Source organism: Eupeodes corollae, chromosome 1 (assembly GCF_945859685.1).
Source record: "Eupeodes corollae chromosome 1, idEupCoro1.1, whole genome shotgun sequence".
NCBI classification, from domain to species: Eukaryota; Metazoa; Arthropoda; class Insecta; order Diptera; family Syrphidae; genus Eupeodes; species Eupeodes corollae.
The window spans coordinates 74411900-74436208 of NC_079147.1; the positions used below are offsets into that span (position 1 = coordinate 74411900).

A 24309-nucleotide genomic window follows, 5' to 3' on the forward strand; every position below is an offset into this window, starting at 1 on the left:
AATACTTTTATTTGAAGGGCCACAGTCCAACCAAGATCAAAGGGGAGCTAGATTCTACTCTAGTGTCCGCTCCTTCGTTTACAGATATTGCAGAGTTTAAACAAGGTCATTCGAGCTGCCAAGCAGACATGGTAGGTATTTGAAAAAGTTGTGTACATCGCATATTGACTAAATATTTGGACAAGAGAAAGCTGTGCTCAAGATGGGTGCCGCGATTACTCACAACGAAACTAAAACAGCGTTTTGAGGATGTTTCAACCGAGCATCTGGGAAAGTTTCACAGCAATAAATAAGAGTTTTTGCGAAATATAGGACCATTACTTTACATTTGAAGTTATTTGAGGCTCCACCAAGTCGAATTACGTGTCTGCCTATAAGACAGTGTCTCGTAAGGACACCTATTAGGGAGCTAATATGAAGTCTGCTTCGAGATAACAAGTCTTTAGAGCGCTTTAGGTCCAGTGAAGGCCATATGAGTTTTGTGGCTGCGCATGGTGGTAAATTGTGCCAGCTAGAGTTTGCTATCGCAAAAGCTGTTTCTTTTAGCAGATGTTTACATGTAGCTATCGGTATACCTATCTTTTCCCTTTTCTGGTGAAATAGGTATGACAGTTCCATTTTTAGCGAGTTCATCGGCTCTATAATTTCCTGTGATGTCTCTGTGGCCCGGAACCCAACAGATGTGAATATTAAATTGCTGCGCCATCTCCATTATAGACGATCGGCAATCGAGGGCCGTTTAAGATTTGGTTGAGACACCGTCAAGAGATTTAATAGCAACCTGACTGTCAGAGAAGATGCGGATATTAGAAGTTGATATCACGTTTTCTCAGCCAGGAGAAGACCTCTTTGATCGGTAAAATGTCCGCTTGGAAGACGCTACAATGATTAGCGAGGCGGAATGAGATGCTTAGATTAAGCTTTCCTGTGTACACACCACTAACAACTCCCTCATTATATTATAGTAGGTCGTTAACCACTATGTTCCACAGGAGAGGGGACAGAACATCATATTGCTCCAGGAAGGCCACCATGGTATATTCCTTTGCTCTAGGGAGTATTCGATAGTTCTTACTAGAGTATGCAAGGCTGCTTCTACCGATGCACAGTTGTACCGTAGTAGGTCATAGGGTAAAAGTTTGATGTTGTTATTACTGCCTCATATTTCCCTATAGTATTTATAAATAGCCAAGCCACCTAATTACACAAAAAAAATCAAATCCACAAACAGAACTTTTCATTCTGTGCTTCCGAAGTGGGACATATCAGACAAATATCGTTGTCATAGCAAGTGCTCTTTTGGAAATAAGCTTTAAAGTCCTATATTGTTAAGAATAGTTTTTTTGTATATTTGTTAGTAATGGATATTCCAACTGAAGGTATGTGCTATCTGTATAAAGTATGTTTTATTATTTTGATCACTTTATAACCAAGAGCAAGTTCCCACAAAGATAGCCCAAAATTTGTTTTTTTTGTCTCTCCTTCTCCATTTCAACTAGTCTTTTAATAACAAAGTCAAGAAAAGTCATGCATGAATCATATACCAAAATATTCGTATATATATGTACTCGTAGTTCTAAAAACAGCAACATCTAGCTGCGTCTAGCTGCGATGGGCTGCGATTGACTCTGCATTCTCCTTCTAACTGCAGAATATTTCATATATTTTTTTTTGTTTGAAAGGTGCTTGTCTGAAGTGTTCTTTTAAACGCCTGGGGGTTCTGGATATGTGGCTGTCTTTGAACACTATTAAAAATGAGGCTGAGAGGAATCATAAGGTGTATGAGGTTGTCCTTATCGGACGCTGAAAACATTCAAATTGATCACTAGCAAAATCGGATTTTTTTACTGTGTAAGCGGTTGAACATATATTGGAAGCAAGTAACTCGGTCGAAAACAAGACTGTACGAAAAATACAGCGACTGGTTAAGCGAAACCGAGGTATGGACTCTTAGAAAGCAGGCAAGTGCAGATCAACCATCTATGAAGCGAAAGCTGTTCAGAAAGAAGTTCGAAGACTGGTTATCCATATTATCTGAATTGGATGGTCCCGCTGTGAGCTCTTTACTTGAGAAAGCTGACCAATCCATTTCTTCTTTGGATTGGAACACGAAAAACGTGGTATCTTTGATAAACGAGGCAAAAATAACAAAACATCAATATAGCATAGAAAATATAAGCAGACATTTTCAGATCCAACAACTTCCAATGGAAGTTTATTTGTCACATCCGACGTTCCTCTTCAACTTATTTGTAAGCCAAGCTCTCCTGACATAGAAATGGTTATCTGATGGTTGTTCTTCCTTAAGTGACTTGTCTACTAGAGGTGTTATATATGTGGTGCAAAAGAAATAAATGATGTAAAACAATGTTTAACGAAATTGGTAGACCCGAGTAAGTTTTAGTTTGGGTTATCACCCGTCCATGCATACATTCGATTTTTCGAATATTTTATTAAGATTTCGTACAGAACTCCATTTAATAAATGGCAATCAAAAAACATTGATTTGAAAACAATATAAAAAGACAGACTTAAGGTTTTCAAAAAAGGTATATTATATATTTATATTTTTTTTCATTTGAAGCAATTTAAACAGATGAGTTATACCCCCCGTTTATTAAAAAATAATGTGATTTTCCTACCTACACGAATTTTTATTATTTGAAGATTTGAAAAAGTGGGCGTGTTCGTGGGCGGATATTTTTCCTGATGATTTCTTATAGAATTGTTTATAGACCCTGAAAATTTCATTGAAATATGTGCAGTGATTCAGATTTAATCAATCTATGACCACCTCTCCATACAACTGGAACCACTGTGCGATGTCCCTTTGCAGTAAGCATGATGAGAACTCGATAGTCTCTAAATAATCTCGATAAATGGCTCGGCGGTAAAAGATTTGCCAATAATAAAGAGGTAGAGTCTGTGGTTAATGACTATTTTGAGGAGCTCGATGGTTCTTACTATAAACAGTGTATAGAAGCTGTTAAACATCGCTGAGGAAATTGTATCGAGCTAAAAGAAGACTTTTAGCTAGGTTTCCAAAATCGAGGGTAATGAAACCGAAATTTGAAATCTATTAAAATTGTTTTCAGGGTTCTACTATTCGATCGATTTCATAACCTCGAACACTTTTCGAAATCACTTTAAGTGAAGTAATTCAGTTGATTGTCGTAATGTGTATAAATTCTTGTGTTTTTATTTGTTCTCTGATTTTCAATAAAGTAAATGTAAAAATATTAGTGGTTTTTACTTGCATTGTTTTAATGCATATGTCAGCTAGCTGTAGGTTTGCAGTTCTTTGCGAAGAAGTTTCCGATAATATGGTTTGGGAAAACTCTAGTGTTGAAGTTTACTTTTTGAAGGTATCAGTTTTCAAGAGAATATTTTGTACTCGAAATATTATGAAAAAGTCATTTGACGTGCTAAAAATTCATTTCGTTAATTCCCTCAACTTCAAAGTACAATCGTGAAATTCAAACGAACCAAATGCATTTCATAAAAAAGTAATGGCTAATTCACAAACACGCTTCAGCTTCGGCTTCACCTGACGTTTACGAGTTCAGCCATAGGAATTCAATGCATGCTATCACAAGGGAGCTTCTTTGGAGGGATGAAATATTAGAAATGTCATACAAAGCAACCTCGAAGCAGGCCCACCGTAACGCAGAGCAAGCCGAAGCTGAAGCGTGTTTGTGATTCAGCCATTAAGGTTTATTTTCCTTAAGTGGAAATTTCCTCTTGTTGTATGCAAATGGTTTGGTCGAATTCAAATCACTTGAAAATCGCAAATATTGAAATGTAAAAATTCACTTCGTTTTGAGTTCGAAAAAAAAACAAATCGATATACATATGCAAATAAAAGTGTGTTTCAGAATTCCAATTTACATTTTGAATCGATTTCAATTTAATTTCGAGTGAAAGTGAAATGTAGAACCTAACTGTATGTAAAAAATAAAGATATTTTTAACCAAATTTGTTGTTTTTTCTTTGTTAGGTCGGATACTTCTTGGACTACCCTAGTAACTGTTCTCAATCTGACAGCTTAACACAAAATACAAGTCTTTACTCTTTTGCCGCCAATTTAACGGTAGGAATATTTGTAAAAATAAAATAAAAATCATCCTTAAAGACATTTTAAAGCTTTAAGGGACTTAGCAAATCCACTTTCTGTGCGATATATTTACAAAATTCAATCTGTCAGAAAACAGTTACTCTTTAAGTAAAATTTGATCTGCTAGATTAGATGACTTTCCAGCGTTTAGTTATATAAAAATCGTTTAGTTAAGTGGGTTAGGTTAGGTTAAAGTGGCTGTCCATGATGGAATCGGACACACTTAGGCCAGTTAAATGGCCCATTGCGATACCACATGAATCTTGAGGCTTCTTACTAAGCTTAATGAAACCAGTTTCAGTCCCTTACGAAACGTGAGAGGCTAATAATTATGCTTATATGATTTAGACGTTTAGATCGTTAAAGAAGAATTCTCTTAGGTAATTCTTGCGTTTTTGAGCTGTTCGTTTTCCTCCTCTTCCTCGTGCAAAAGTCATTTGAGAATACGTGGAGATGTTGCTTCATCTGGTGTTTGCCTTCTTCATAGCGTCTTGCATTAGCAACAGTTTACAAGTAATGACTGGTATGCCAGTATGAGCTAAACTTGGTAGAATGACCTGTATTGTACCATTCCTGTCGAGTTCATCTGCCTTACCTAGAACGTCTCTATGGCCCGGCACCCAGCAAAGGTGAATATTAAACTGTTGTCCATTAGAGATGATCGACAGTTATGGACTGTTAAAGAGTTTGAAGAGACAGGGTCCAGAGATTTGATAGCGGCTTGGCTATCAGAGAAAATACGGATATCAGATGTTGATATAACCTTTTCTATGAGCCAGGATAAGACTTTCTTTATCACCAAAAGTTCCGCCTGGAAAACGCTACAATGATTGGGAAGTCGGAATGAGAGACTAAGTACACACTTTAGAGTACACACCTCCACCAACCTCTTCTTTTGTTTTTGACCCATCTGTGTAAAAATGGATTGACTCATCCTCCAAGAATGTCCCATCCTCCCAAACAGATCTGGGAGGTATAGAAATCTGGAAGTTTCTGTCGAATTGCAGTTGGGGGCCCCATTTATTACCAATAGCTTTTTTGCAAGAAAAGAGAGCTAAAATATTTCCAATTTAATTTGTTATCTAAGACAAGACCCAGGTATTTAGCCTCGTTTGAGAATTTTAAATGGATTCCTTTAATATAAGGAGGGTTGACAAATGGAATTTTGTACCTCCTCGAAAATAAGACTAAATCTGTTTTGTTTGGGTTAGCACCCAATCCAAGTTTAAGTATGCCTAAGGCATTTTGTAAGAGCTCTTTTAAGGTGTTAAGATGCTTTCCTGAAACAGCTAAAGCAACGTGGTCCACATAGGCTATCACTCTGAAGCCCTCCGCATTCAAACTAGTTAGGATTTCATCTACTACTAGGTTCCAGAGGAGAGGGGAGAGAACATCACATTGCGTTGTCCCTCTACTAACGAATTTGCCAGAATAGTTGCCCAGTTTTGAGTTAAATTTTCTTCTAGTCAGCATTAAATGAATTAATCCCCCAAGCGAACTCTCTACGTTTAGAGATGTTAGTGCAGATGTGTCCGAATTGTTAAAGGCACCTTCGATGTCAAGGAATGCAACCATGATGGAGGGACAGTAGGCACTAGGCATGTTGAGACGATAACAGAAGTCTTGTATCAATACTTGCCCTTAAATGGATATCAATCAATCTTTCCTAGGTCTTAAGAAGGATTGATGATTGACTTATACGTCGTAGATATTTAGGATTAACTTGGGAGCATTTACCTGCTTTGGGTATAAAAAAACTTTAACATCTTTCCTTGTGGATATGTTGTATTGGAACTTGGACGAATATGATTGTTGCAAGTTTCGGTTAGAGAACTACCAGGAAAGTGCGTGTCCAGAAGTAAGTTTAGCGATTCATTACTTAAATTTGTTCAGGAGCCGTCTGCATTTTTCAAGCAACTTGACATCGCTGGATTAGTCGAAAGAATTTTCCGTAACCTAGATTCTTCAGAAGTTTCTTCTATCGTGCCACAGAAGAATCGCCAACAAGATCGCTTAGATTTACTAAGTGTCTTCTTGTAAATTTTTAGGGATTCTTTGTAAGAATCCCAGTGAGAGTCTAGTCTTGCGGCTTTTGGTTAAAAGAGTTAAGTGGGACAACGGTTATAAATAAGAATATAAGTATTGCCATTTCAAGACAACTAAACTTGAGATTTAAAAACATTCAGATATGAAAACTGTGTATGCTAAGATTAAGGTCTTCTTTTAAATAATGTTCTTTAGTAGATTTGCCACCTTTAAAAAATAAAAATACCTTTGCATATGAGAAAAGACAAGTCATCCATACAAAATAATGGGATCTATATTAGAAGGAAAGACCCATTACTATAGGCTTGGTTGTAATTTTTGAAATTAGTATTAATTCGAAAGGCTATCACCATTAAAACATTTGACGTTGTTTGGTTTCCCATAATGCTATGCATAAACTTTAGCCCAATACTTCATGCATTACCTAAGGACTTAACTTAATGTTATAATGAGAACAAGTTCATATACTTAAAACAAAAATAAGCAGTTTCATGATGTGCAGTGCATGCTCATTTTCCAAACTCAATAATGCACAAATTTCGTGCTTATCAAAATATAATTAAATCTAACCATGAAGAGCGCCCATCAAGCATACATTCACGATAAAATAAAAAAGTTGCACCCCTTACATTTCCACAAATATTGACCAAATTGAAAAACCAAAAATCGTGTTAAATCCTCAATCTTCAAAAACACGAACCTAATAAAATATGAAAGTCCTTAAAAAATGAAAGATTTTTTAATGTCAATATTATAATTGCACATGAAAGGAATTTCACTGTTCCATAATGTTCTGTACACAGAACTACTTAAGAAAGTCCTATATAATAATGTATTTTAAAAATAAACTTATATTTTTTAAATCAAAATAATGTAACCTCGGACGGACTTATAATAGCACGGAAATTAATTTTAATTGTATGTCCGTTTCCATGTTAAACATTTCGGCAAAGTGAGTCACAGAGTAACTCTAGCTCTGACTCTGACTGGGCTGATGCTAAGATTGGGTAAGGTAAGGGTGGCGCTGAGGCTCCTATGCCTTAGGAACAAATCTCCACCCATAAGTAGGCTGAACAAAGATCATTAGCCTTGCACAATAGAGCAAAGCATTTCCAAGCTCAAGTGCAAATTAAACAAATAAATGTCCCAAGAAAACAAGCGACAAGCTAAAAAAAAAGTACTGTGTACATATCAACTCACTCACTCACTCCTCAACTCACTGAAATAATAGTGTTTCAGCAAATTTAAGGTTTCACTTTTTTTTTAACCAGGGACTGAAATGTAGTACCAATGTAAGATTTGTATGTTATGGAGCCAGTTCTTTCTCGTATATTCTATATTTGTTTGGAATGTACAATTTGTGTTGGAATTTCGTGACACAGGTGCCAATTTAAGACATGCATATGGTTAAGGACTTCTTATGTACATATATGAACGAGGCTCAAGGAATCGCGTATTTACAAAAAATTAGCTATATGACCTATTCTTGGAACTCAAAACAGTCCTCTTGTAAGCGCATACAGCATTATAAGTGCTAAGTTAAATATTTCACGCTCGGGTAAGTAAACAAAGGAAGCAGAATGAAAGTGGAAGAAAAGTAAAGAATTTTTTCAGTCTAATTAATCGTGTTCTACGTCTTGGCTATTTAGCTTTTGAAAATTCATGAAATTAAACCGGCCGGGATTTTTTTGTTTTTTTTTTTTTATTAATAATAACTACACTTTGACTTGGGCAAGATTCATGCAATTGTCGGCCCTATATTTCAATGGAAATTGCTTACATATGCGTCCTTACATGACTTTTGAAGGTAGGCAGGTATAAGGTTGACTAAACGTGAAACACCTTTTTGACAGGCAATATTTTAAAATTGGGACAACTTATAATATTTTCATAGAGTCAAAAATTATGGAAAAGTTCTTAAACTTGTTTAGTTCATTGTTTCAATGTTAACGAAATATCAAGAAAAACCTTTAGGTTAAAAGAAATGTAGATAAGACACAATGTTTTTAATATAGCTTGTTATTTCTGTGTCTTGTCTACTTTCAATGACTTACCTTTTGGTACGTTTGGACAAAGTCCATTTTGCGGTGCTGAATCGTCACCACAAAGACAGCGCAGCTTATAGTCATTTAGATCCTTTACACAACTTGATTTATCTATTGACACACAATCATCATGGCTGGAACATTCACGTCCTTTAACTGAAAAAAAAGAACAACATTTTATTTTTATTAAAAGAGGTTTTGAAAATGTATTGCATTCAAAAGTTTTGATGTTGTGTATGTTTTCAATATCATAATATATACAAAATAAAAGTTATAAGATTTATTTCAATGTTAAAAATGATTTTAATAATCAGGTTTTATTTTACGCAATTAGCCAAAGACCAAACAGAATAAGTAAGACCTAGTGACCTCTCAACCATTCCTGTGTGCGAGTCATGTCAGGGATAGAGAGGACCTACAGTTTTATACCGAACTTCTATTTTGAGAAAGCACTTTAGATGACAAGAATCACTCTTGGAGGATTTTTCAATTCCTCACAGGAGCCAGTACCAGTGAAAAAAACTTTAGGTGACTGGGCTGATGCAGGGTACAATTATACTTTATACATGACAATTTTTCCCATGAAACGACAGATTCTGTAGTTTAAGACATCTGGAAATTTTTCCAATATTGTAGTACACATTATATTACTGTTATTCGTTCCTAATATTTCATTTGACCTTCTTTGATAAGCTCATTGGGAGCTTTAAGGTATTAAAGTTAAGAGCAGTGAACTGAGCTGTCTAAAAAAAGATCTGATCTACCAACAAGGAAGTCTCAGAGGAAAACAAATCAAACAAAATTCCATCCAGCTCAGATAAAACGGAATCACCTAAGCCTGGACAAAAGCGGCTTAGAAAAACAAAGAAGACAAGAAGAGCAAAAAAGATCGCTGCACCCACTGAGGATGTCCAACCGAAAGCCAACAAACCACCAAGCCCTACATCAACATCAACCCTACCTCAACCAACAACTAAAACATTGACAACGGGGCAAACAGCTTGAGCACCAACAACCGCAGCCAACACCAGCGATAAAAAATGCCAATTATCACCAATTTTTGACTATTCTGCAAATGTAGCTGAAATCGTTCAAGAACACCTAGAGCACAATCATACGCGCAGGGACCAGTGTTAGCTACGATCAGCGACTCCATTCAAACAAGCCACTATGACCCCATTGAAGCCCATTGCAAACAAAACGAAACCAATTCAATCGATGAACCTTAACAACGAAGTTCAAAACAAATTATTGGCAGCAAACTGTTCACCATCATGGAGAAAGCCAAAAGCACCGTCCCAGCAAACTACACCAATCTGAGTGAAGCAGAAAAGTCCGTGGCTTTGGTCACTTTCACCATCCATATGCAATTGAAGAAGCCGCGCATCCTGACGTATAATGTGAATTCATTGTACAGCTTGGAAAGGAGGACATCATTCAACATATTTATGAAGAACAACAGGGCGGATATCGCCCTCATCAGTGAAACCAACGTAGCCCGCAGAAATAACATCGATGTCGCAGGCTACAAGACCTTCCGACAGGATAAATCCCAGCGTCGTAGAGGAACAGCCATCTTCTTGAAGGACAATATATTCTACAGAGCCAGCGAAGTTATCATCCCAGGGCTTTATACCAGCAAAGCCACTGAAGTGAAAATAGAGTTGGGACAAGGTGAGTCCCTCACAATTATAAGCATTTATTTCAATTGCAGCTCCACCAACGAAAAAAACCGAAACGACTTGGGAATCCTCAACAATGTTTTGAAGCGGACTACTTACGGACTCATTGGAGGCGACTTCAACGCACGTTACCATCAATGGCAACATTCCCTAGAACTCCATCAACTCTTGATTCCTTTTTTTCAACCACCACAGCGAATCAAAACATCCAAGACAACGAAATTGATGAGGCTGTCAAGTACATGGAATCAACCAACAGTACAACGAAGGACAGATACCAACACCTCCCGGAGTATGTTCAAAATGTATACTCTCACCGACAAAGGCTGAGAAAGTGCTTTCAGAGGATCCATCGGAGGGAACTCAACAGGGTAAACCCCGAATATCGAGCTATCAAGCGCGAACTGGAATGTGTGAACATCATGTTCCGAAACTCCATCAGACACCACAATGACATCTCCTTCAAAAAGAGATTGAGGGAGATACAACCAGGACCAAATGCCTCCAACGAAATCAACCGCCTCATCCTTAGGAGAAAACCACTGCCGGAAGTCATGATGAGCAACAACATCGAGCTATATCAATGAATAATAAAGTAGAAGCTTTTGCCAAATACTTTGAACAGAGTTTCACCCCAAAACCATCAAAGGATCAGGCCTTCCTGAACGAAGTAGAAACCTCCATCCAGTTTACTCAACAGCCAAACATTGTAGTTCAATTTGACAACAACTGCGAAGCCGATGAACCAAATATCCATAGATTCTGCAATTCTGAAGATGATAGCAGAGATCATTAGCAACTTGAAGCCGAAGAAGTCAACTGGAATAGACGGGATTTTCAACTATATCCTGAAAAGACTTCAGCTAGTTCTTATGATAATCTTGACTATTATGATAAATAACTGCATTAACGACAGACATAAGTCCATCTATTGGAAAATTCAAAGAAAGTGAGGTTGAATTTTTAGAAGTCCTTCACGTTCCTGACTTATGCATTAATCTTTTATCTGTCTGGAAAATTTAACTCAATTGGTACTAGAGCAGAACCAATTTTAGAACTAGTACACACAAATCTTTGTGGTCCGATTGAACAAAAATCAATTCGAGGTTCAGAGTACATGCTTCTATTCATTGATGATTTTTCAAGAAAAGTCTTTGCGTTTTTCATTAAAAGCAAGAATGAGGTAGAGGAAAAGCTCCTTGAGTTCAAAAATTTTGTAGAAAATAAGACTCGTAACAAAATAAAGGCCATTAGAAGCGACAAAGGAAAGGAATACTGCAATTTTAAGATGAAGATGATTCTAGCAGATGCAGGCATTCAACATCAAACAACGATTCGATATTCTCCACAACAAAACGGTTTGGCAGAAAGAATGAATAAAACCATAATCGAAAAAGCGGGTTTTCTTCTCATCGAGTCTGGTTTACACAAACGTTTTTGGGCTGAAGCTGCAAATACGGCAGTTTATTTAACGAACAGAACGACTTGCAAAGGTACAAAAGAAAAAACACCTGAAGAAATCTGGAGTGGAAGAAGAGTGAATCTGAAGTATTTTAAGGTTTTTGGTTGTCAAGCAGTTATAAACATTCCAAAAGAAAAGCGCAAGAAACTCGATGCCAAAGGAAAAGAAGTAATTTTTATCGGATACTGCACACACTCAAAATCATATCGCTTCTATGACGTTAAGAAAAATAGAAGTCATAATAAGTCGAGACACAATTTTTCATGAGCAAATTTTTCCAAAAGATGGTGAGACAAACGATACATCTTATTGTGATATTTTTACAGGATATGATTCAGTGGGGAATGAAGACGAAATTTCATCAGTGAATTCAAGTAATGAAATACTAATCAAAATAAGTGACGAAACGGCAAGTGAAAACAGTTTTTTGGATGCCCAAGATGATTTCATTGTTGAAGAATCTTCAGAAGGAATCATATCTGAGAGAGGAATAATCTAATCTACCAGGATACGAAACCTAGATGGAGAAGAGCTGATGTCTCCAGTTTCGCGCTCCAAGTTGGGTTAGGTCACCTCCCACTTGTGCGCGCCACCTGATCCGCGGTCTTCCTCTACTGCGCTGTCCTGTGGGTGTGGATTCGAAGATTGGTTTCCATGCGCTCTATGTGACCCAGCCATCTTAGTCGTTGGACTTTTACCCTCCTAGCTAGGTCTACGTCGCTGTACAGCTCGTCGTTCCATCTTTTCCTCCATTCCCCTTCGATGCATTCGGGACCGTATACAGCGCTGGTGTTGTTTTCTGCGTTTACAGCGGAGCCTAGGTAAACGAAGTCCTTGACTACCTCAAAGTTACGTCTGTCGATGGTGACGTTTTGACCAAGACGTCTGTGTTGTATGTCCTTTCTTGACGACAGCATGTACTTTGTTTTGCCCCCATTAACCGTTAACCCATTATTGCCGCCTCTGCCTCAATACTCACAAAAGCCCAATTGACAGCACGCTGAGTCCTTCCGATTATGTAAATGTCATCGGCATATGCCAGTAATTGGACAGACTTTTGAAAGATAGTGCCCCTAGTGTTGACGTGTGAGCTCTGCACTATTCTTTCAAGCACGATGTTAAAAAAATCACATGACAGCGCATCACCTTGTTTGAAACCCTTTTTGACATCGAAAGGTTCTGTTAAGTTGTTTCCAACCTTTATGGAGCAGCGTGAATCCTCCATGGCCATCCTTCACAAACGGACTAGTTTGGCAGGGATGCCAAAACTAGACATGGCTCTATACAGCTCGTCCCTGTAGATGCTGTCATATGCGGCCTTGAAATCGATGAAAAGATGGTGGCTGTCGATTTGGTGTTCTTGGGTTTTTTCCAGGAACTGCCGTTATGTGAATATTTGGTCAAGTGTGGACTTTCCTGGTCTAAAATCACACTGATAAGGACCTATCAGGTTGTTGACGATGGATTTAAGACGTTCACATATTACGGAAGAGAGGATTTTATAGGCGATGTTAAGTAGACTGATTCCTCTACAGTTGGTGCAGTCTTCTTTTTTCAGGATTGGGCAAACAATACTGAGGTTCCATTCATCGGGCATGCACAGCATTGACTGCGGTTCCACTTTAATGTTTCCACTTTCGTCCTTGGCAGCCTTTGGTTCTAGGTTTACGTACCTGTCAATTTCATTTCACCTGTTCAAAAAACTTTCCAACTTCATTCCTGCTTTTAAACCTCTCAACATCTTCGACCGCACGCTTCTCACCCCTCTCTTTTTCCTTCTGAGAAGTCGGTGTTCCTCACGCCTCTTTTGCTCATAGAGCTCATGAGCAGCTCTCGTCCTTTTATGCAAAGCCCGTACTTTTAAGTTTGGCTGTACGATATGATTTGGATATCGATCAAATGGATGTTGGGACCGCTTTCCTGCAAAGTGAACTTAACGAAGAAATTTACATGAATCGTCCTGAAGGTTTTGATAATGTTCAAAATAAAGTACATATGTAAACTCAAGAAATCACTGTACGGACTCAAACAAGCCAGCAAAATTTGGAAAAAGAAATTGGATGAAACTTTAAAGAAAATTGGACTTAAACAAAAACCGATCCGTGTATTTATTACAAGACAAACAGAACAGATAAAACTTTCGTCGCTATTTACGTAGACGACATACTGATTTTTACAAATAACAAAGATGAAAAAAGAATTATCAAAGAAAATTTCGCTAAGTCCTTCGAGATGAAAGATTTTGAAGAAGCTAAATTTGTGCATGGTATGCAAATAACTCGCGATCGAGAAAAGGGAAAGTTATGGATAGACCAACGGACATACTTAAAGAATATTCTCATCCAACATGGAGGATTATAATCCGGTGTCCACACCCTTTTAAACTGGTATTAACCAAAAGCGTATAAAAGAAACACATCAACAAAGCAAACACGAAACTGATTACATGAAAACCGTTCCATATCAAGAAGCTATTGGAAGCATTTTATATGCAACACAAGCAAGTCGCTCACATTTATCCTTTGCAGTGGTGGCTTTATCAAGATTTAATAATAATCCTTCAAAATCTCATTGGATAGCGGTTAAACGACTTTTCCGTTATATAAAAGGAATAATAAATTAGAAGCTAGAATACACTCGAGACATTGAAGGATGTTTAAAAGGATTTTCGGATGCTGACTGGTCTAGTGACTCAGATGACTGAAAATCAATTGAAGGTTATCTCTTTAAATACCAAGGAGTCCCGATTTCGTGGAATGCAAAGAAACAACCTCGACTCTCTCTCCACCACAGAGGCTTAGTATATGGCCTTAGCCTCAACATCTCATGAAGTACTTTGGCTTCAATTTATTGCGAGAACTAATTAATTGGAATCAAGAACTTATATTGCATGCGATAACAAGAGTGCAATAAACAAATCTAAATCAACATTAATCACGCACGTTCAAAGCACATCGATATAAGGCATCATTCTATTCGAGATCTTATAGAAGATAATACATTAAAAGTAGAATATGAAGATATGCCTCCTGATATTCTAACCTAAGGATTACATGCTACAAAACATAACAACTGTTGTACTCTCATTAATATAAAAGTTTAAAAATCTAGTGGGGGTGTTGAAAGTTGAGTTTTGATACTGTTTTTAAATACTTAGTTTATTTTATCGTTATCAAATTGTATTAAATTTTATATGTTTGATGTATTGAAAATAAATATTATTACTGTTCAGAATCTTAAAACATCACGAAGAAAAAATCCACTTGCTATAATTCCTTGGAATATCTTTTAAAAAAATAAATGCGGAAATGTTTACCATGACATTTTTGATTTAAAGTTTAGCACAATGGATTCCATTCTTGTACTATGGCCAAACTTTATTGCTATACACTTAGCTCTATTAATTGAATGCATAAAAACGCTACTTCCATTAAAATAGTCAAGACTTAAAGTTTCTTGACGTCTTGATAAAGGTGTAGCCACATAAATATATCTCCGTTAAAACATGAGTTTAGAATTCTTATATACACTAAATCAACCTCATGCAATCAAAATAAAATTTAAAAATCGACAAACAAGAAAACCTCCAATACCTCAAACACCTTCACCAAGCCAAGAAGTGTTGAGCTTGAGCCTATAGTTGGAAAAAATGAAATAAAACTGAACAAAAAACCTATTTACAACTTAACTATGAGAATGGATGGAAGAGACCTCGTGAGTGCGGCTCGTAAACAATATACAGCCAACTCACAACAACGCACTATTGCCCTACATTGACTTAATTTGAGGTATGCTAATAAGCCCCCAAGCCCAATCTAAAGTCGACGAAACAACAACATGCTTCTTGACGTTTGCAAATCAATGCAAAACTATGTCCGTTCTCCTTGTACGTTTTATAAGCTTCGAAAGAAAGAACAAACAATAAGCAAAGCAACCCACATACAACATACAAAAACCCCTTTAACTGCGATGGAAGCTCGAAGGTGGCAAGGCTATCCAAAGGATGTTTATATGCAAATTTTCAACTCCATATGGCTGAATTAAGTAGAAAAACTCCTTCAACTCCTTTAACCCCAATACCAAAAAAAAAAGAAAGAAAAAGAGTTAACCTTCCGCAAAAAGAGTGTGTTGCAATGTTAACTAATGTCTTCCTGCATATGTGTCGGCCAATGGCCGCAGCACCGTATATTTTAGTCCATCAAGAAAGGCCATTTCCACAGAGGACATATTCAATTTATTATACCTCAAGGAGTACCAATGATCATAAGAATGTCCTTCGGTGTTTGAATACTTTTGCAGACTAATTGAAAACAAGTGGACTTAACAAACAGAAGAAAATAAAAATGGTTCCTTTGAATATTTAAAGTGTAAGCGCGTGACTAGGCCAAATCAAGATCATATCAGCTCAAGAACTGACGACACACGACATCAAGACGCGACGACGACGCGACACGACGTTACAAACGCCACAAACGCAACTTCAGCCCAACTTGAAAGGTATTGAAGGAGCTTTTGCATAAGTAGGTGAAATACACCGTCCACAATTTAACTAGTTGCCTAGCTCGCACAGGGTTTCAGAGATATGAGTTGCATAGTGCGACCATTTTATTGGTAGCTATAAATTGTGCGATATAAATTGTACTTCTTAAACGTTAACAAATTAATTTCAATGAAGTTGGTTTCCTTTGGCTATTAAATATTTAGGCTGATGTGAATAAGATGGCATCAGAGTGAGAATGTGGTTAAGACGAATATTTAAAAATGTAAAAACTTTGGTAGGTATCAAAATATGATTATAGGAATACATAAGTCAAATAGCCATCAGGACTTCTTTGAATATGATTCCGTAATCAATCTTTTAATCTTTAAAGACTCTGATTTATTATGCTCCAGATTTGGCTAGTGATTAAAGTCCAACTAAGGATCGAAAAATGGAATGTTATTATTGGATATCAAAAATTATGCTGTGTCTTACAGAGAGAGAGGTCTTACAGGTATGATGTATAAACTTATAATTTCGTGTAACACGCACTTTTATTTTAATAGGTTTTGTTTTGAGGGACGAAAATCTGTAAAAATGTCTTATTAAGTGTTGCTTTACTGCATTTTTATAATTGAGTGTTTTTATATAGTTTTTTTTTTTGAATAATGATTTCGTATGAATTTTAAGTCTTTTTGCGATGTGTTAAACAAGCTATAAATTATATTTTCGTCTATATGCGAAATTTTATTGCAAGCTGAGTCGTTAAGTTGTTTTAAGAAATGTGTTTTATTTTGAACAGCCCGGACTATTTAAGTAGCTGTCACTTTTGAAAGTTTAGAGATGTCATCTTTTGACGTTTGACAACATTAATCCAAGCCATTGGGTAAGTTAAGGCAACATAAGGGACTTCATTTGCAGTCAACTTTATTCTTTGAACGTAAATTTTGACCAAGGCAAAGTTAGTTTTCAAAGTGTCATCAATTTCAAATTAAGAACTTTACTTCATAAAGCTCTACTTCAAGTTCATAGTACAAAAACTACCAAAATCAGTATTGTCTACAAAACACTTCTCAGACAAGCAACAAGTCCATCACGTTCTGTATTTTGTATTTCAAAGAAAAATTACTTATTTGTTTTCCAAATTTACAAGCAACCTTTTTACAGAAAGCATTATATGAAGTTGTGCAGAAAATAAATCATTTAGTAATAAAGTTCAGCTTTCAGTTGAATGCAAAGACATGATCAATTGTCATTTTGACATAAGTTGACTTGACTTGATAGTTAGGGAGATTTTTCTTTACTAACTTTCCAGTCAACTTTCCAATAAAGTTGCCTTAATTGGAAGTCAATTTTTTGGCAGCTGGCCAATCAGATGCTGGGACCTTGCCTTACTTTCAAGTCCCTTATGTCGTCTGAACCTGCCCATTACTAAAATAGAACGATAAAATTACCTACAAAAATAGCCCAACGTAAGATTACATAAAAGATAAGATCTGTACCAATGGTTCACAATCAATTCAAGACCTCAAAAAGGGCATTCTTGGGTATAGCAGCAAATGTTTAATTGTTAATGGCATACCTTTTTCTTTTCAATAAAATAAATAATTCTTAAAAAACACGTGTTTTTACGAAGGAAATTAATAGAATTCAAACATTAATAAGAAAAACCAAGTGGAATTCTCCAAGATTATTTAATTTCCAAGGAATATCGCACATGTACGTCAGATTCAATAGTTTCTGCATGTAATAATCTACTAATTGGGTGCGTTCAGTTTCGAGTTGATATGCGGATTTTTACATACCGTAATGATTGATTTCAATACCCGAATTGAGATAGCTCGTAAAAAATAAAAACAACTTTCAGTTGTTCACAAAAAGCTGGCAATCATTTAGATTTTAAGGTACGAAACTATTGCAAAATAACAAATTCACTGCATCTTTACCGAAAAACATAGAAATTAATTGACGGGTGCCTTCAAATTCAATCACGTGTTCGATCAGCTGTTCTGTCAAAAACCCACATATGTATATTAAAAAGTACTTGGACAACTTTAGATTCATTTTTTGACATCCCAGCTGTCTTAAATCAGCTGCTCATTTACACGTCAAACACTAATAAAAAGGTTTCCTGATACCAGCTATTGGCTGCGTTAATCTCGTGTTGGATTGGAAATCTTGGATACCTTGTTGAACGAGTTGGTTAGCTGTATTGAGATAGCTGTCAAAAAATAAAAACAACTTTCAGTTGTTCACAAAAATCGGAGAAATATTTAAGCTTCGAAGTCAAAATTGTTGTATGATAAAACATTTAATGGATAATCAACTGATTTGTCGGACGATGATGAATTGAAAGGTGCATAACAATGTATTAAATAAAAAAATACCTTAATCTGTATTCTAGGTTAAATTTCCTCTTAAATCAATTGGAATTCTATACGATTAATAATTTACTTGCAAAATCTGCGGTTTTAAATGATTTACGTTTAACAGAAATCTATTCTTACAGATATGTATGTAGATGATAATTACCTTCTAAAATTCGGAGGCAAATAATTTCTTCATCGTCTATTATGTATAGAACATCCTCAAACTCAAATATAACTTCAACTAAAATTTTGTATCTTTTTATTTTTCAAAAAATACAAAAAGGTAAAATAGTTTCTTAAAATTCAACCGTTTGATGAATCAGCTGTTCTGTCAGATACCTACATACCCACGAAATTCTTTGATACCTTTTTTGACATCTCAGCTGTTTTTGATCAGCTGTTATTTTACACGTAAAAAACTAACAAAATGGATCCGGATATCCTATCTGTCTGAGATTGAACGCAGCCATTGATACCTTTCTGTAAATATTTAACATGTAAAAGAAAAGCTGATTCAAAAAAGTTGGAATGTCAAAACATGAATCTAATAATTGTTCTTATTTATTCTTTATTGACAAAACAGCTGATGAAACATAAGGTTGAATTTGAAGGATAGTCTATTCAAGACGAGATTGAACGCAGCCATTAGATTTTATTTTCAAATACACCATCTGATTTCAACTTCCAGTGTCTTTAGAAGTTAAACTTCAGTTGTGATACAAAAAGATCAGGAATCCAAAAAGATTACATTTCAGTTCCGAGCTCAAATCATTTAATGAACTATCTGCGCAAATTTGAAATGTTTGGTGAGTTGAACTATTGGATTAAATGGGCTATAAGTTCAGTTAAGCAACATAAGTTCACTGAGCCATGTGTAGTTTTGAGTTGGGAGCTGGTGCCACCGTGATTCCAACAATTGAACTACTAGAAATTCTATTTTCACAACCTAGAAAGTGGACAGCGTTAAGGCGTAGGTAATTTTCTTACAACCTTAAGTTTCGAAAACAAAATATTTTTACTGATTTCTTGATTTCTTACTGATTAAGGAAAAAATACTTCCCGTACAAAATAATGTCAAGAAAAAATTGAGTAAAATGGGAAAACCAAAAAAATCACTTTCCAAGTGGCGTAAATGATTTTGTTTAAGTCAATGCCAACTGACATATGTAACTAGTATTATCATTTACAAAATAGCTGCGTTCAATCTCAGACAGATAGAAAATCCGGATAAGTTTTTGTTATTGTTTAACGTGGAAATAACAGCTGATTAAAAACAGCTGAGATGTCAAAAAAAGAATCCAAAGGTATGCAAGAATTCCTGGGGTATGTAGGTATCTGACAGAAACTTGAAAATTGATTTCAGCTCTTTGTATTTGTTCTTAAATAAAAAGATACAAAATGTTAGTTGATGTTGTGCTTGGGGATGTTCTATACATAATAGACGATGAAGAAGCTAAGTGCCTCCGAATTTTAGAAGATAATTATGATCTATTTTTTTAAACTTCAACATTAGCTTATTTTGTTCTGGCTTTGTAGATGACCAATTTGCTAGGTCTTAACTCCAGTCTCGTGTGTCGTGTCCAGCATTCTGAATTTGAAAATCTCATCCTGTTCCAGAGGTAGAACAAAATACAGGTACATTTTTAATTAATCTTTGGGAAATAAATAAATCTAACTTTTTTGTTCTTATGTCTAAAAGTAGACAAAGGAGGCAGCTTGTGGAGCTACAAGCAAATAAGGTCGTTGAAAGGAAATGTAAGTTATTCTTTCAGATGATTCAAAACCCCAAAGAAGAACCACTTTATTCGCTTTTTTAAGGTTAGGAACATAAATAAATTCTGCTCACTTAAAGGAGTGCAGAAAGAGAAAGGACCAGCTCCGAGACCTAAAAACCCGTCGAAGAACAAAGTTGTTTTTATTTTTTGACAGCTATCTCAATACAGCTTTCCAACTTGTTCAACAAGGTATCTAAAAATCCACCTATCCAAGATACCCTATCCAATACGAGATTGAACGCAGCCAATATGACATGACACGCCGCCGTTTCTTCCAACTTTAAAGATTTGCTAAAAGCGAAGTGAAAAAATCGCAACACACCCAGCAATCGACTGTCAAAATAATTTTTGTTGCATGAGAGAAGAAAACATGACTGGTGGTTAATTAAATCTTCACTATAATCAAGGGAGTAGATGGAATGGAATTTTCAAAACATGGAACAGCTTAAAGAAAATCTTCCCACGACTCTGCAACTACAGGAAAATGCAGCTCAAAATAATCTAGTTGTGGAAGCCCGTGAATCTGAAAGCAAAATTATCTACTCGCAGGTCAATAACAACCATTCATTTATTTCTTTTGCGATGATGATTTAGGCTGTAAGTACATCACCTTCCTACTCAAAACAAGATTTTAGCTTCTCCACTTAAATGGCACACCATTCAACGGCAGCTTTAATCAATTCTACACTCTTTGTAACTTGGGGTCTTTATTGAACATTTCCTATAACACAACTATCGGCCTCTCAATTTGAATTGAGTTTAATCATCTTACACAGACAGAATGAAAATAATAGTCAAATTTGACAATGAAAAATGTGATAGTCAATTATCACCTTAGCCAATTCCACCCAGATTAACCGACGTGTCGAATGTGACATTTGGGGTTGCTCATGGCAAGACATAATATGCCCAGTCAAAAAAAAAATACTGGATTGCGGATGAGATTGCGGAAGAGAAGTTGTAATAGATTTTATTCTTGTGGAACCCCAGGGTAATATGTATGCGAGAGAAGACGTTGTGGCGACTGTGTCAACTCAGTACAAATTTCTATAATCTCTCACAGATGGCACAGCGATCGTGGGAAATAAAGATACGAAATGAACTGAAGCAAGTTCTAGAAGAAGCCAAACTTCTGTCAAAATTTATATAAGGTTTTTTAACATGGATTGGTTGATTCTGACTGCTCATGACAGCCATATTGTTTCTTTTACTTTCTGTCAAATATCCCCTTTTTATCAATCACTAAAGAAAAGTCATCATTTAAAATTATAGCATCGAGTACATCGTGACAATGATAAAACTTTATTATCAATATGGGTGTCGTGTGTTTGATAATTGGTTCTGGGAACAATTGAAAGTTGTTCCCAATTTCGGCCGAAATTCAAGAGTTATAAAAAAAGTTACTGTTTTGTGTGGATTAGGAGCTGGAGGCGTTATCGGTCCGCCTCGAAAATGATGGTGGAAGGCTATCACCGTTAACACCGATCCTTATAATTCGATGATCACCACCAAATTCTTTTGGCTTGAATTGAATAGTTTGGAAGCGCTACGAGCCACACAGCTCAAGAACCACTCGATATTCTGCTCGAGAGGTTTCATGGCATGGTTATCTCGAGGCTATGCGAATAAGTCCTCAAAGACATCACAATTAAGGCTTTCGGACAAATTCAGCCTTATTTATGTCCCAAAGTCGTCGAAAACTGGACCTTTGGAATGCCCTACCAATTAAACGATGTTACACATAATGTTATTACCCGTGTTTTTTTTGCATTCTATAAATAGTATAGTAGAAAATTCCCAAGAAAACGCACCAGCAGTAGTTAGATTTTTGTAATTAAAAATTGGTACAGCTGAAAGAATATCTGTCAGAATAATAATAAAAAAACACACAAATAGAAGAAAGTTTTGGGAAAATCAAAAGCTTAAGCTAACTTCGTAAAAAAAATCTTACTAAAATTAATAAAATGGATAATTTTCAAGAAGAAATTGTAAAAAACATTTGGTAATTGAGATTCTATAAAAAAACTGATTTAACAAATGCAGCTTTGACATAAAATAAAAACTTGAAGAAGGGGGTTTGTTCGTAGACTACTACATTAACAAGTGGTGTTGAAGCGAGCTTGTAGCTTGTCTCAATTCTTTATATACCTGAATCGAGTTGAAATGAGCTTGATTCCCCGATCGGAATCAAGTCAAAATTTGTGAAGAAAAACCTGTGTGGAGAAGTTGGTTTGACAGATAATGCATTATTGTCTGTTTTTTCTATGTTTGTGTACAAAAAGTATAGTTTTGCTTTAATCAAATAAAAAAAAATTTGAACATGGAGTAGGTAGCATATTCTCATAACATGCTGAACTATTCAGTTCTTCATTGTTTAACACGAATCAAACTCTCTCACTTGAACTTCATAAGAAACATCGAAACACCTTTTGCATTTTAGAAAGTGCTGCCAAACTAAATCATTTTTAAATATTCTTGTACGGTGGAAACACCAAACAAAATTATTTAATCTAAACTAAGATAAACCTTTGGTGGAAACATAACAAAACTTAATTATCTTTTCTATTGTTTTCTCTTGGAAAATAATAGAAAATCACTAACAAAATTAAATAATATCAACAGTAACATATTGATTTTGTTCCCCAATGGAAAACACATGATTCCAAATGCACAACTACTCAACGAACACAGCCATCGAGATACAAATCTAATACCAATCGTACCAACATTTTAAAACGAAATCACATAAGATCCGTTCGAGACTCGTATAAATGTCAAAAACCCATCCGTAGAAATATTCTACTTTAACTCGGTACTATTCATACTACGGATTTTTTTTGTTATTCGTGTAAAATCCTGCTATACTATCGATAGATTTTCCAACAAAATACGGGTATTGATAAAGCTCTCAAATAAAGATCAAACGTTATTGATAACTTACATAGAACTTGTTTTGTTTAGTTTTAAAATGGATCCGCCTTTAATGGAAAACCCTTTTAAAAAAAAAACTCATAATCATGCACAACTGGAGTGAAATAGTAAGTTCCTAGGAACAAAATTTGCGACCTCATTTTACTGTTCAATTATTGTAGCTTTTTAGAAGGATCAGGTATATTTCTTAATTGCTTATTCCAATGCTATTTTTTTGTTCTACCAAGGCTCATATTTATAAAAATACAGTTCAAAAAATATTTTTATATTCGATTTCTTTAATTATTAGCTCAAACATATTTGTAATCCTTCAGAAATACAAAGTAAGTAGCAAAGGAAAAAATGTAATTGACAAGAATAATTAGCGCGTGTTACCTGGAAAACATAAATATTTGTTCATTCTCGTATTTATGAATCGGTCAATCACATTAATTTTGTTGGATTAATAAACTGAATTTTGTCGAATTCAATTCCCACCCTTTCGAAGTGAAAGAATGACTTTGTTCAATATTTATTTTGATAGTTTTCTTTCATTTTTTGGGTTAAATAAACTACGTACCTATTTATATTAAGGTACTTGAATATCGAAAAACCTACCTACATATACTCGTATAACGTGGACAAGTCTCCGCCTTTTACTTACATAAATTATTAAGGATATTGTAAGGTTCAAAAAAAATTATTCTAAGACAAGTTTGCTTTGTACAATATAAACAAAAATTACCTTGTAATTCAATCAATTTGTATGTGGTGTTCGTTTCTTTAAGACTCTACTATATTGACAAAGACATTATGAATGAAAATTGTTTGATTATAGGAGGTTTTTCATCAGAGGCAACTTCGACTTAATCGAAGAAAATCGACAAAACGTGAGTTATTTAATTATTTATTTATGCTCGATTTTTATCAATACACAAAGAAGCTTGTTCATTTACCTTCATGTATTGAAAACGATTCATTCATCATTAGTATGATGAGTTGTTAATGATTTGTACATATTGAATTATTCGTGTGAATGACACTTCTTCTACGTTTTAATGGAGGGATATCATGACACTTAAAAATTCCAAGAGCAATGAAATAGTCTGTAAACAAAACTTTTAAAGAGCTCTAGATACAGGTTTTTTGATAATGACATTTGCTATTCAGCAGTAGTACCCTTGACATGATGGTTAGTGCGTTGGACTGTCATGCCAGAAGTCTTGGGTTCGATCCCTGCATATGCCATCTAAAGTCTTTTTACGGGTACTGCCTCTTGCGAGGAATTGACAAATTCTCCAAGAGTAACTCTTGTCATGAAAAAGTGCTTTCTCAAATTAGCCGTTCGGATTCGGAATATAAACTGTAGGTCCCCTCCATTCCTGACAATATTATATCGCACACATTAATTGTTGAGAGTTGTAGG

At 35.5% G+C, this 24309-nt stretch overlaps 1 protein-coding gene across 3 annotated transcripts in view; it reads right to left on the bottom strand.

The window, feature by feature from the left end:
- The window catches only part of LOC129940784 (uncharacterized), a 40609-nt gene that overhangs the window by 3069 nt on the left and 13231 nt on the right, over positions 1-24309 (bottom strand). For all 3 annotated transcript variants that reach the window (XM_056049261.1, XM_056049262.1, XM_056049260.1), the window contains one exon: positions 8215-8361. In XM_056049261.1, the coding sequence (XP_055905236.1) occupies positions 8215-8361 (147 nt within the window). The remainder of the gene's footprint in view (positions 1-8214; positions 8362-24309) is intronic.